Raw genomic sequence first — 12,930 nt, 5'->3', positions numbered from 1 at the left:
TCACACAATTAGAAATTGTCAATTCAAAAGTTGTGTCGCACAAAATTTGAAATCACAAACCAAAAGTTGCGAATTTGAAATAAAAAAAGTTAAAGCTGGATATACTCTGTGCAAAAATATTTTGAATGTTATTCCAAAATCAACAGTTGTTGAACTGGTGAAACATTTTTTACTTTAAACTGTTATTAGAGTGATGCACCCTTCATGTGTAAACATACCGTAATTAACTATACATTGTCTGGTGGTTTCCAACGGAATTACAGTTAGTAATTAACGTAGTAACTTTGTTAGGGATGTCCATAACAGTGCATTCATAAAACATGGTCTAAAATATAACATGTTAAACTTCGACTTTTAATAATTTTTTATTATCCAAACTCTTGGACAAATAATATAATCTAAAATCTCTCACAGGATGCTTTATTTTCATAAAAGAATGTTTGATTTGTTTTAAGTTTTTTCATAACTATGTGCTTTGAATTTTCTTGCAGTGAATGATAAAAGAGAAAAAATATATATAAAGTATGAACCATGCAATCATTTACATTTAGTTTGAAAAAAAAAAAAAAAGTCTATATTTCGATGAGCTCATTTGTAAGCATTTGTGGGGGAAACAATTATATTAGTTTATAAATAAATTAAGAACAGTTTTTTTTATTTAAAGTTATTGCATTTCTACAAAAATAATTTATGTATCGGTTAATTTTAATTTTTGAATAAATTATTTTTTATTTTTTCTTCTCTAAGTAAGTGCTTATGAAAAAAAATCATTCAAATGTATCCTAATTATAAAATAAAAAGAAATGAATTCAATTCACCCACTCCAAACGAGCCTTTTGGTATTTTTATAGTCGTGATTAAATTTGTCGTGGAACTGAACCAAGTTTATGGACATAAAAAATTATTAGAAACTCATTTGAACACGTTGAAATGTATGAAGGACTTAAAACTTAATTAAAATGACAAAAATTTCAACATTTCATACTGATTTTTTTAGCAACTTTCATAGGATGTCTTCTATAATAAAAAAAATTCAGTTATTATAGTGATGAAAACAAATTAAAAACATTAATTGTGGAATAACAAAATCATTTGAATATATAAACTTGAAAATGTCTTTGTTTTTATATATACGTAGAGAGAGCCAGAGATATATAAATAAACAAAGAAATAAATTATATTAAAATATCAATAATGAAAAATTATAAATTTTATTAAACATTGCATTGCTTAATTTTGTTTTATATTCTTCAAAATTTCCATTTGAATTAAATATTTATTATAGATAAATTTTGTAGATAAACATTATTTGATGATGTCACATTTCAATTTCATCAATCTTGTATGAATCATGAATATTAATGTAATAAAAAGCCACCTGTCTATATTCTAATTTTTTTTTTCTCCTTAAAGGGAGAGTGCTGACAGCTGTGACTACTTTGGTGCCACTCTCATCTTCCTTCTCCCTCTGTGCTCTCCATCGTTTTAGGGTTTGCACTCTCAACTCTTCATTCTGTTCTTATCTTTTTCTTTTTTTTTTCTTATATCTTCTGTCCTTAATTTTAATTTATGTTATATTATTTTCTCTCACATCTATAAATTTTTGAAATTGAAAGGGTTCGTGCAGGATCGTAAGAAATATCTTTCGTGTTTGCCTGTAAGTAGTCCATGCCGTACTTTTTGCCTCTAAATTTCATCATTTCCATGTTTGATTTGTACCTCTTGTTATTGTTTTACTATGTGTCCAAGGCTTTTTATGTTTTAATATTCCCAAATAATTCATATTAGTTTCATTATTTAGGTTTTTAGGAACATTCTGGTTCCCAGATTCCCCTGATTGATTTTCGGATTCCAATCTATTTTTCGTTTTCATTGGGAAGGTTATATAATCACTTTTGTTGATCCTCCTGAAATCTTCTCTATTCTATTATTATATTTGTTTGTCTACTGTCTTTTTCTACCATAAAGGAGACAATGAAGGGTTATGGATATTCAAAAATCCAAAGCTGCTCAAATTCTGAAATTATGATATTTGACCTATTATTACATAGGTCCAATTTGAATAAACTTATAACACTTATCAGAGAAGAAAATTAGCTAGGGTGTAAAATAATTTAAGCATCATGTAACAATAAACATGACTAGTTTCTAGAACTGTGTTTATCGAAGAGTTTATTAAAACAGACCTGTAAAGTCGTCATACAGAATACAAACTTGTTGAAACGAAATATCATAACAGTTGTTGCAATTATATTATATTTTGCACCTTGTCACTGGAGTAATTGTTTTTGTGGGATTGGTTCATGTCTAATGTTACCCTTTAGGTGCTTACTCAATCTGTTTTTTCTCTCCGTTTTAGTTTACCCTGTGTAGTGCCCTATGTTATCAAATTATTGTGAGTCAATGTACTTGACATAAAAAATTTAGTTGCTTTTCTTTTGCTGAGCCTTCTGCAGTCTTCTAAGGGAGATTATATTATGGGTTACCTTGTTGGATCCATATAGAGGAAATTTCTAATCTGCATGTGTTTTTGTTAGTTGTTTGGTGGTATTCTTTTTAGTTTATGGTATGTTGGCTATAATGTTTAATAATCTCTTATGAGATTTTTAATTTTTATTGTGTAACTTTGTAATGCTTGACTTGCTTTATTCATATAGATTATTTTGTTAGTTTGAATTTTTGCTCACTTTTTGAGAACAAGGAATGAGAATTATAATTTCATGATTGCAGCTGCTGTTGTCCTCTGACTTAGTTGACAAGTAGTTTTATTTCTACAATGGGAGATGCTGATAATGCCCTTCCACCTTCAAAGAAAAGGGCTGCTGGAAGGGAACTCACTCGAGATACTCCCGTTGATGAGGAGGAAGATTCTCCTGAGCTTGAGACTGGCACTTTCAAGAGAGCCAGTGATGATGTTCTGGCAACCAGAAGGATAGTTAAGGTTCGTCGCCAACAAACTAATTCTGCTCCTTCTGCAAACCCTTTTGCTGGAATACGCCTAGTTGCTCCCACTGAATCCGGTTCTAATCTTGCTGCGACTACTGAAGTACAATCAGTTGGTGAGAACACTGGTGTGGATGATTCAAAGAGTCGTGATGGTATAGCTAAGGATTCTGAGCAAGCTGAAGATGGGGAACCTAAGAGGTCGGAGAGCAAAACAAATGAGACAGAGGATAAACCTATTGAGGATAAGGATGCTGCCGGAGAAAGCAATGCAGACAAGGAGCATACTGCAGAAAAGGCAATTACCAATGACAAATCTCAGGTAGATAAAGAACAAAGTAAGGATGTCACAGGAAGTGAGAATGAGGATAAGAATGATCCTGCACATGAGGGTGCCAGTAAGTTAGATAAAGAACAACAAGGGGAGGTTAAGGATTCTGAAAATGATGATAAGAATGAGAACATTGACAATGAGGATAAGAAAGACAGCAAATCTGAAAATGAAGAGGCAAATGCTGAAGGTGGCCATTTGAAGTCCTTTCAACTGCACTCAAGTAGCCAAAATGCCTTTACAGGTCTTGCTGGAACTGGATTTTCTACTTCCTCCTTTTCCTTTGGTTCATTTTCAAATGAAGGGTCCGGTTCTATTTTTGGACTGAAAAGTGATAAGCCATTTGGTCTTGGTTTATCCAACAATGGAAGCTCTGTTTTAGGGGCATCTTCTGTTCCTAAGAATGAGGGGATTGGTTTAACAATGCAGGAGGTTGCTGTTGAAACCGGGGAAGAAAATGAAGAGGTGATTTTTAATGCAGACTCAGTGTTGTTTGAGTTTGTTGATGGCAGTTGGAAGGAACGAGGAAAGGGAGAACTGAAGGTTAATGTTGCCAGTGAGACAAAAAAAGCCAGACTTCTTATGAGGTCTAGGGGAAATTTTAGATTGATTTTGAATGCCCGTCTTTACTCTGATATGAAGCTCACAAATATGGACAAGAAGGGTGTTACTTTTGCCTGCATCAATAGTGCCAGCGAAGGTAAAAGTGGTCTTTCAACATTTGCCTTGAAGTTCAAGGACGGGTCCATAGTGGAGGAGTTTAAAGCAGCTGTCATGGCACACAAGGGTGAGACATCAACACTTCTCAAGACCCCTGAAAATTCTCCAAAGGCTTCTGATGATTGAGAAACAGCTCCTTACTCATGTCCCCACAGTGTCTGGCTACTTAGATGTTCCTTCACAAAGATATTTTACTATCCTGAGTTCGTCTGCCCTTGTGTGGCATACTTAATTAGTGTACTTGAATTTGAGTCAATCTCCAAGTGATAAGGAACTTAATTTTGAATTTAGACTGCACAGTTTTAACTCTTGAACCTAGAAACTTGCTATAGTGCTGTTATTTTTTGAGCCTGGAGTTTTGACAAATTTGAAAGTGACATTGTACTTTGCTATTGTGATGTTGCCGCGGCGAAATCACTTTTTTAAAACTATTTTATTGCGACAACCGGGACCGCCAAACAGATTTTGTGTGTTTCCTTTCATATGGCATCATACAGATATGAATAAGTCTGCTGGCTAAGTTAAAAAAGTTGAACATGGTTTGTTTTGGTGCAAGATATTTATTAGGAACTGCATATGATTATTGTCTTTTAAACGTATTATAATCCCTTTGAATGAGAATTGGGAGGTAGGAAAGGAAAGTAAAGCTAACCAAATAAAATCTCCCTGGAGGTTGATCCTCATCATTATAATCAGATCATAAATCTGTTCAATGTAACTTGTGAATCATATTTCTTCTTTCCTTATGAGTACTTTATGATATTTTCTTCTTCAATGTGTTTTTGATAATTAACTTCTAAACATGGTAGTACAGGAAATACACAGGAGAAAGTTGCTGAGGTAAAGATGTTATGGTTCTCCATGAGGATTGTCACAAAAAGCCTCCTCCCTTAACTTCCTTATTGGTTTACATTGGTGTTCGATCTTAGTTAAAATGATCTATTGGTCATTTCTTACATTACAAACTTATCTGATACCACTTTTAAGATAAAATATCTCAGCAATTTAAGACATCTCTTCGATTTTGAGGTTGCGTACGAGACTTCTGACAATAAAAATATGCTTTGGATATTTTCTCACACTAGCTTGTTGAATTTTAATTTTGTTTATATTCATTCTTATTATTTCATTAGATTGCATCAATCTTCCATGTCTTTTTATTTTTACATGTAGTTTCAAATAGACACTCTATTGATAACTTAACATATTTTAACAATATTAAACTTGATTTTACTTCTGTTATTCAACATTCAAATCTGATAATCACATTATCTCTCATTACACGATTATTTTTCATGGAAAATAAAATATATGTAGGGTACTAAATTAATTATTTACCCCTGCGTTTATAATGATTAATAAATAATTTCATGATAACGGGTTACCTAGTCTAATTTAACTCGATTCAGTATGAGATAGTTATTTAATGAATCAATTCAATTCGACTCATCTATTAGTCACATCTATTAGTCAATGAAAAAAATTTGAATCTAATTTTGTTCATCACAAATTGATGAGTTAAATAAATTGGTTGACTATTATAATATTTTTAATTCCAAAAATAATAATTTTTTTATAATTCAAATATAAATAAATATCAATAGAAAATGATATAAAAGTTCAGAGATAATTTAAAATTAAAAAAAATATAATAAAATTTATAATTATCTTAAATTTCAAATATTGTCGAAAATGTATAAAAATAAAAATTAGGTGGATTGGTAAGTTGGATGTAACTCACATGGATTCAATTCAGATAAATCTGATTTTTAGTCAATCAAATTTGTTCATGGATTCAATCCATTTTAATAATACAAAACTTAATAATCAAATTTTATCTTTTACGATATTTTTTTTTATTTTATAAGAAACAAATCCTAACTTTTCTTAAATAAATTATTTGTTTAAAAAATGTTTATATCAGAAATAACTATTTTAAGTTTAAATTAATTGAATATTTTTTTATCGATTTGCAATTGGTGGCCAAAATATGAATATGGTTATAGACCTTTTTTTTTACATGTATAAACAATATTTTAATAAATAGAATATAATGTGTATAGAATAATTTGTGAAATACAGCCTATGAACAAATATGTAGGAGAATGTAAAACGAATATATTTACAAATTAGGGTTTATAATAAGTAAGTATGTTTTATTATTTTAGGTTTATATTAAATAATTAAATAAATTAAATGGTGGCATAAACTGGAGCCATCTCTCACGTGTTGTCCAAGTCAGTAGTCAGTAGACAACCCAATCGCTTACTCCAAATCCCGAACCGAGTTGAATTTACTGAAATACCCCCGGTGATAAGATAATTCCACCACAACCCTTCCGCTTTTTAGAGTCTTCTTTCTTCGTCTCTCCGTTTCAATTCCAACGACACAAAATCAAATGTCCCAAATTTATTTAATCTAGGGTTTCCTTTCGCAAGTCGCAAACCTTTCCTCCCACTCCCACTCATAATCTAGGGTTTCATCTATCTGACCCTTCTTTCTTCCCCTCTCGTGCGTTCAAATAATTTTGGGTTTCCAATTCGTTCATTCGCTTTTGTTTTTTTGTGGTCGTGTTTTTCGTGTGTTTTGGTGGTTGCGATTGATTCAGATTTTTGGGTTTTTAGGCTTTTGAGGGGTTTTAGGAATGGCTACGGCAGGTGAAGAAGGGCTTGACTACGAGAGTGATCCCGAAGAGGCCACGAGATCGCTCGCAATGCGGAGAAGGCGCGAGGCCAGTGATGATGAGGAAGGCGACGCTGACACCGACGCGAGAAACACCGCAGTCGATCGCCGGATAACCCATTCCGATGATTCCGACGGTGAGGGTGGCGTGGCAGATTATGACGACGAAGAAGAATTGGAAGAAGAGGAAGAAGAAGAGGAGGAGGAAGAAGAGTTGTTGGAAGAGGAAGAGGATGAGGGTAAGGTTGGAGAGGAAAGAGGTTTGAATGGAACAGTAGTTAAGGACTCCGATGCTGATGTTAAAGGCCCTTTGGAGGAATCTGGGAATGGAGATGATGAAGAGAAGAAGGAGAATGAACCGTTTGCGGTGCCCACTGCTGGAGCATTTTATATGCACGATGATCGCTTCAGGGATAATGCCGGTGCACGCCACAGGTGTCTAAATCTTTAATGTAACCTATACTTGATTTGTATGCAGTGTTACGCCGTTGATTTTAAGGTTTTTTTGTTTTTATGTTTGTGTTTGTTATCTTGTTAGGCGCATGCGTGGTGGAAGGAGACTCTGGGAGTCCAAGGATGACAGGAAATGGGGACATGATAAGTTTGAGGAAATTTCTCTGCAAGAAAGGCAATACAAAGAGGTGATGATCGATTTGTGAATTACTTGGAACAAATTTCTTTAACTTTTTATTTTTCTTCTTGAAGTGAAAGAGACCTTGTTATGTAATCTGTGTAAAATTTAGGGAAGGAGACCTTCTAAGGGTAGTTATCGAGGTCGTGGAGGTAAAACACGAGGTGTTGATCGCAGTGGAGGATATGTCCGAGGTAACAGAAAAGGGTATGATAACAGAGGCAATCAAACACAGGCACCCAAGAGTGTTGTGCGAGGGAGAGGACCCCGTAGGTACGAGCCTACTAATAAGAGCAATGATTCAGCATCTCATGTGCAAAATAAACAGTGAGTACAGATTTTGTATTATATAAGACCAGTTGGATTTGTGCTACCTATACATGTTATACATATTAAAGGTTTCTGATCGTAATCTTGTTATGTCATTTTCTAAGATACGGGAAACAGCCTGAGAAAGTTTCGCATGGTGGTTCAGGGAAAACTTTCACCCCTGTCTCTAATTCAGAACCCGATCCTGTACCTTCTAAGAAACAGGTCTTTGCATCAAATTTGAATTATGCTTCTCCCCCTTTTTACCCTTCGAGTTCTTCCAACAAAGATACAAGTGTGACATCAAAAGGGGATATCCCAATTGCTGCTTCGAGTAGGAACGCTCGGCCTGGTGTTGTCGATGAGGGATTTTTGGTTCAACAGAACAACGTACTTCTCCGGGGAAAGAATGTTGTCGATCATGTCAGCATGGAGAAGTTGTATATTGATGGGCCTGGCGCCCCATCTGTTGGGAAAGCTTTTAACAATTTGCATATGCCGCCACCTGGATCTTCTGGAGTTAATGCATCTCAATCTACTCATCCAAGAGGTACTGGAAGGGGTGGAGCAGTGCCAGTGCAGATGAATTATCAGCCTGCTGCTTCTCATAATCAAGCTGGTAAAATTGATCCAACTCAACTCCAGGCTATTCAGAGAACTGCTCCTGGGCGAACTTCTCCGTCTGTGCAAGCCCCTGCTCCACAGTTGGGTCATCGACCTGGTACTGGGTCTCAGGCTTCATCTCCCCCAATCACAACCGCTGCAATTGGTTCATTGGATTCTGGAGAAATTGAGGCAGCTTCGGAATCAGGTAAATTGAAGGGTGCGTTGGTTGGGAAGGGAAGGGAGGCTTCCCAGGGTAGCGGAAGGGGTTCTTTTGTTTATGGTGGAACTATGGGTACTGCTGGAAATATCAATGGTAATCATGGAGATCAGAACTTTCCAACCTTTTTGCCAGGTCAGTTTTAATCCGCAATCTTCTCTTTTAGTATCATAGTGCCGTTATAGCGGAAGTTTGGAATCCAATGTAATTATTGTCAATTTTCATTTCCGTCATTGTTATACAATGTTGCCGAGCGCGTTTTGAACATCCGCTGGTTTTGTTGTGTTTATACTTGTGAATCTTTCACAACAGATGCATATATTTTTTGTATTCTTTGATCATTTTTTCTGATTTTCAATTGGCACTGGTGTGGCACAGTTATGCAATTTGGTGGGCAGCATCCTGGTGGCTTAGGAGTTCCTGCGGTTGGCATGGCATTCCCTGGATATGTTGCTCAGCCTCAACTTGGTTTGGGAAACTCTGAAATGACATGGTAAGGGTATTAATGATCGAATGTTATTCGCATGTTAAAATGGTTGAAATCTCCATCCTTAGTATGTGCATCCGTGTGTGGTGCACATTGCAATTTTCACGAAGAAATTTATAATCAATATTATATTTTACTACTCTAATCAACTAATGTTTGGAATTTCCATACACACAAGCGTCTCATTCTTTGTGAAAAAAATAAACTTTTGTTAGGTTTTAGTTCCCTTCTGGAAAACTAATTAGCTACCTATTTTTTGGTTTAGGCTACCGGTTTTGACTGGAGCAGCAGGAGCTTTAGGGGCTGCTGGAGCTTTAGGGGCGGCAGGTGCTTTAGGGGCCACATACTGTCCACCCTATCTCACTGTTGATGGTGCTTATCATGCACGACAATCAGGGCAGACATCCGCAACAGCTACTTCAAGGTTGGTTCTCTTATAGCTTTATTAAGAATTCGTATTGTTTTACGCTTTAACTATATTTTACTTAAAATTTTATGGCTTGGCATGACTGGTGATATTTGTGTTTTATCAATCTATTCCATTTGTTTTGTGTGGGTTTGGAAGAGGTGTTTATGATGAAGTATTTATGTTTCTGCAGCTTTTTTTTGTTTTATGATTTATGTTTTTATGATTGAATGTTTGCAGCAAGGAAAATAATGTGAATAAAGGTAGCAATGAATGGAAGGCACCACCAAAGTCTGGTACGCATTGATATTCCTTTCCTTTGATAATGTTTACTCGTTTTCATTGGTTGTAAATAATTTATTTTTCAAAATTGATCTGTATGCAGAGACTGTAAATGATGAGTTTGGACAGCGGCATAATAAACCCCGCAGGCAAGTTGATTTTTGAGACATTCTATTCATATAATGAGTTTTCTTTTTGTGAATGATTGAGCATGGTTTTAGCTGTTTTTTTTTGTTTAATGGTGGCTCCTTTTTTAATTAGATCAACATAAACTCAATTAATTTTGCTTATGTTCCATGCAGATACTCGGAGATGAACTTTGGGCAGTGAAGTATTATATAGAATGCAACTTGTTTGAATAAGAAGGTAAGGTTTGTTATTGCCCTCGATTGATGCACATTATTTTTCTTCTTATTGTTACGTTTTTCTAAGTTTTCGTAATTTTAGTATCACAGGCCTTCTTCCTACTGGTCCTTTGTCCTCCAGCTTTTGTTCTGGAGTACTTTGGGCAGCGATATGTTTCAAGAATTTTTAGGTGATTATAGAACTTGTATTTTGCGGGGAATATTTTTTAATTTATTTGTTAGGCTTACCTTGGACTATGTACACTGATGGACCTCTTTTCTCTCCCCGTATTCAATTTCATTCCTTGCAGTATATAACCGCCTGTTCACGCTGTTGTCCATTTAAAGAAGGTTAATTGCAGCTTGGCAGGTGGTAGTTGCTTGTGTAATTGTGCGGTATGTACACGATCGTTCGCATGTATATATGAATTTGCAGTTATGTCTTTTGTGTAGTTGCTGAGGAAACTAAATGATAATTGTTGTCTTTTCAGATTTTTCTTGCGTTTTGCTTTCGTTAAGCTCGTGAGAAACATAGGCAGGCTTTTCTACAACTATAGATGTGGGGAAAGAACGACGATTGTTTTGCAGCAACTGATTTGCTCGTGGAGTTAAGAATTTCTCGTGTAAATGGTTTTCTTATTGTTATGGTATTTTACTTATGGTAAATTATCGTGAGCCGTTAATAGTGTAATCCTTTATATTTTTCCACATTCATCCAAGTGTTTTTTGACTGCGTGCTATTTTTGCCTTCTGAATTTCTTTTGTTTCTTCTGTCAACACTTGAAACTCAGACGTCGTATTATGAAAGGAAGTTAATATATAGTATTTTGTTACCAAGAACAGGTTTGATATTCTATACTTGGATTTAATTTAGATTTAGATATGCTATTAAACGTTGCGTTAGAGATAATAAATACTCTGGCTGTTATTTATAATAAATAATTTAAAGTTCTATTTCACGATTGAAAAGGCCAATAAATAATACTTTAGATGCTTAAAATTAAATTTAATTCTGTCTAGGAACTGAAAATTTTAAAGTCCTTTGAGATTTATTTTAATGTTTGATTCCAGAAAGTGGCCTTTGATGATTAGTGCCTCCGCAATAGAATAGAATAAAGAATTCTGAAAGTATGGGGGAAGTTACTTTCAATTTAACAATAAATGTGAAATTGTTTAATTTTTTGTTTTCACTTTGATAGAATACTCTAGTTTTATACTCTAACTTGAACAAAAATGAGTTAGGATAGTTTTTTGCAAATTAGTTGACTTGGATTTATTTGGTTCGATTCAATTTTATTTGGTTTAGTTTAGTTTGATTTGTTTAGTTCTTTTGGTTTGCCTCAGTTTGTTTTGGTTTGTTATAGTATGCTCTGGTCAGTTTAGTTTGATTCGACTTAGTTTTGCTTGGCTAGGTTTGATTGGCTTAACTCCATTTAGTTTGTTTGGCTTGGTTTGACTTGTCTCGATTCAATTTGGTTCGTTTTAGATTGGCTCATCTTGACTCAAATTGTTCGACTTAGCTTGCTTTGGCTCGACTCGAGTCAGTTTGACTTGGTTTGGCTTCGTTCGATTTAGTTTGGTACAATTTGATTTGTTAGGTTCAACTTGACTTAATTTTGTTTGATTTAGTTTGACTCAACTTAGTTTGGTTCGGCTTGGTTTGGTTCAGTTTAGTTGGGATGGGTTCAGTTCGGGTAGGGTTAGGTTGGTGTGACGCAGTGTGGTATGTGCGATTACATCAATTCGGGTCGGGTTGGACATGGTTGGGACAATGCGGATGAAGTATAGGACGATTCAGTTTTGCTCGGTTATGTTCGGTTTGGGTTAGGTTGGATAGAGTCAATTCAGTTCGGGTCGAGTTGGGTTTGATTGGGTTGGATTTGGTTGAATTGGGTCATTTTGTATCATGTTGGTTCATCTTTGTTTGGTTCGGTTTTGACCCATCAGGTCTAGTCGGGTCGGATCGGGTCGGGTTCGGTACAGTTTGATCTATTCGATTTGGTTTGGTTTGACTTTGACTCAATTCTATTTGATTTAGTATGGCTCGACTTTGTTTGGTTTGGCTTAGGTCGAGGCGGGTTCAGTTCGGATTGGGTCGGATAGGGTTCGGTTGGTGCGGGTCGAGTACAATGCGATTCACTTTGGCTTGGTTATGTTCAGTTCAAGTTCGATTGGGTCAGGTCGGGTTTGGTCGACTTGGGTCACTTCGGACATGTCGGTTCGATTATCTCAATTTGGTTCGGTTTGGTCGAGTTGGGTCACTTTGGTTCATGTCGTTTCGGTCATCTCAACTTGGTTCAGTTTAGTTTAGAGGTGTTCGGTTCGGTTCGGTTCAGTATAGTGCGGTTGGGTTCGGTGCGGTTTGGTTTGGTTTCGGGTTCGGTTCGGTTCGGTTCGATTATTACTCATTCAACTCCCTTTCGCTTGGTTCTGTGCGAGATTGTAAGGAAATTAAAAATAGGTTTAATACATCATTTGGTCCCTTCTTATGATGTTTTGGTTCAAAATAGTCCCACCTTTGAAAAAAGTTCACTAAGGTCCCATATTTCATTAAAAATTGTTCAATATCGTCCTTTTGACAAACGGCGTTAAAATCTTAACGGTGCATATGCTAGCATGGCAAAACGGTGATGAGCTGTTAAATTAAAAGCTTACGTGGTTGTGTGAAGTCATTGACATGTGTAAATAATTAAGATAAAAAAAGTAAAATAGGTTAAATTAAAATACCTTATGCCATTTTTGGGTTGAAGCAATTGCCTATGGTGCTTTAATGCAAGGAAGCATATTGAGCACAGAGGGGGTGAAGAAACCAAAGATATCCTTCTCCTGGATGTGGCTCCCTTCACCCTTGGAATTGAAACTGTTGGTAGAGTGATGACAAAGTTGATTCCCAGAAACATTGTTATCCCAACAAAGAAATCTCAGGTGTTTACCACCTACCAGGACCAACAGACCACTGTCTCCATTCAGGT

General features: G+C 35.5%; 2 protein-coding genes across 4 annotated transcripts; both read left to right on the top strand.

Moving 5' to 3' along the window:
• Positions 1-1,379: 1,379 nt before the first annotated feature.
• On the top strand, positions 1,380-4,436 carry LOC106762791 (nuclear pore complex protein NUP50A). Its single transcript, XM_014646858.2, has 3 exons — positions 1,380-1,490; positions 1,617-1,657; positions 2,731-4,436. Exon 3 carries the CDS (start codon positions 2,777-2,779, stop codon positions 4,118-4,120), a length of 1,344 nt encoding a protein of 447 aa, XP_014502344.1. The 5' UTR covers positions 1,380-1,490; positions 1,617-1,657; positions 2,731-2,776; the 3' UTR covers positions 4,121-4,436.
• A 1,906-nt stretch (positions 4,437-6,342) lies between these two features.
• Positions 6,343-10,812, top strand: LOC106762390 (protein MLN51 homolog). Of its 3 annotated transcripts, XM_014646283.2 has the most exons (13): positions 6,344-6,505; positions 6,619-7,111; positions 7,215-7,317; positions 7,420-7,634; positions 7,742-8,574; positions 8,818-8,932; positions 9,192-9,350; positions 9,573-9,628; positions 9,718-9,763; positions 9,917-9,980; positions 10,062-10,149; positions 10,270-10,354; positions 10,450-10,812. In XM_014646283.2, the coding sequence occupies exons 2-10, from the start codon at positions 6,639-6,641 to the stop codon at positions 9,942-9,944; spliced, it is 2,028 nt and encodes a 675-aa protein (XP_014501769.1). In that variant the 5' UTR covers positions 6,344-6,505; positions 6,619-6,638; the 3' UTR covers positions 9,945-9,980; positions 10,062-10,149; positions 10,270-10,354; positions 10,450-10,812. The 3 variants fall into 3 exon arrangements, with proteins under 3 accessions (XP_014501768.1, XP_014501770.1, XP_014501769.1); XM_014646282.2 differs by having other exon boundaries at positions 6,343-7,111; positions 10,070-10,149; XM_014646284.2 differs by lacking the exon at positions 10,062-10,149 and having other exon boundaries at positions 6,343-7,111.
• Positions 10,813-12,930: the final 2,118 nt, after the last annotated feature.

The sequence above is a fragment of the Vigna radiata genome, chromosome 5 (genome assembly GCF_000741045.1).
Source record: "Vigna radiata var. radiata cultivar VC1973A chromosome 5, Vradiata_ver6, whole genome shotgun sequence".
NCBI lineage: Eukaryota > Viridiplantae > Streptophyta > Magnoliopsida > Fabales > Fabaceae > Vigna > Vigna radiata.
The sequence above is the reverse complement of the archived record's forward strand: the minus strand, read 5'-3'. Positions and strand labels throughout refer to the sequence as shown.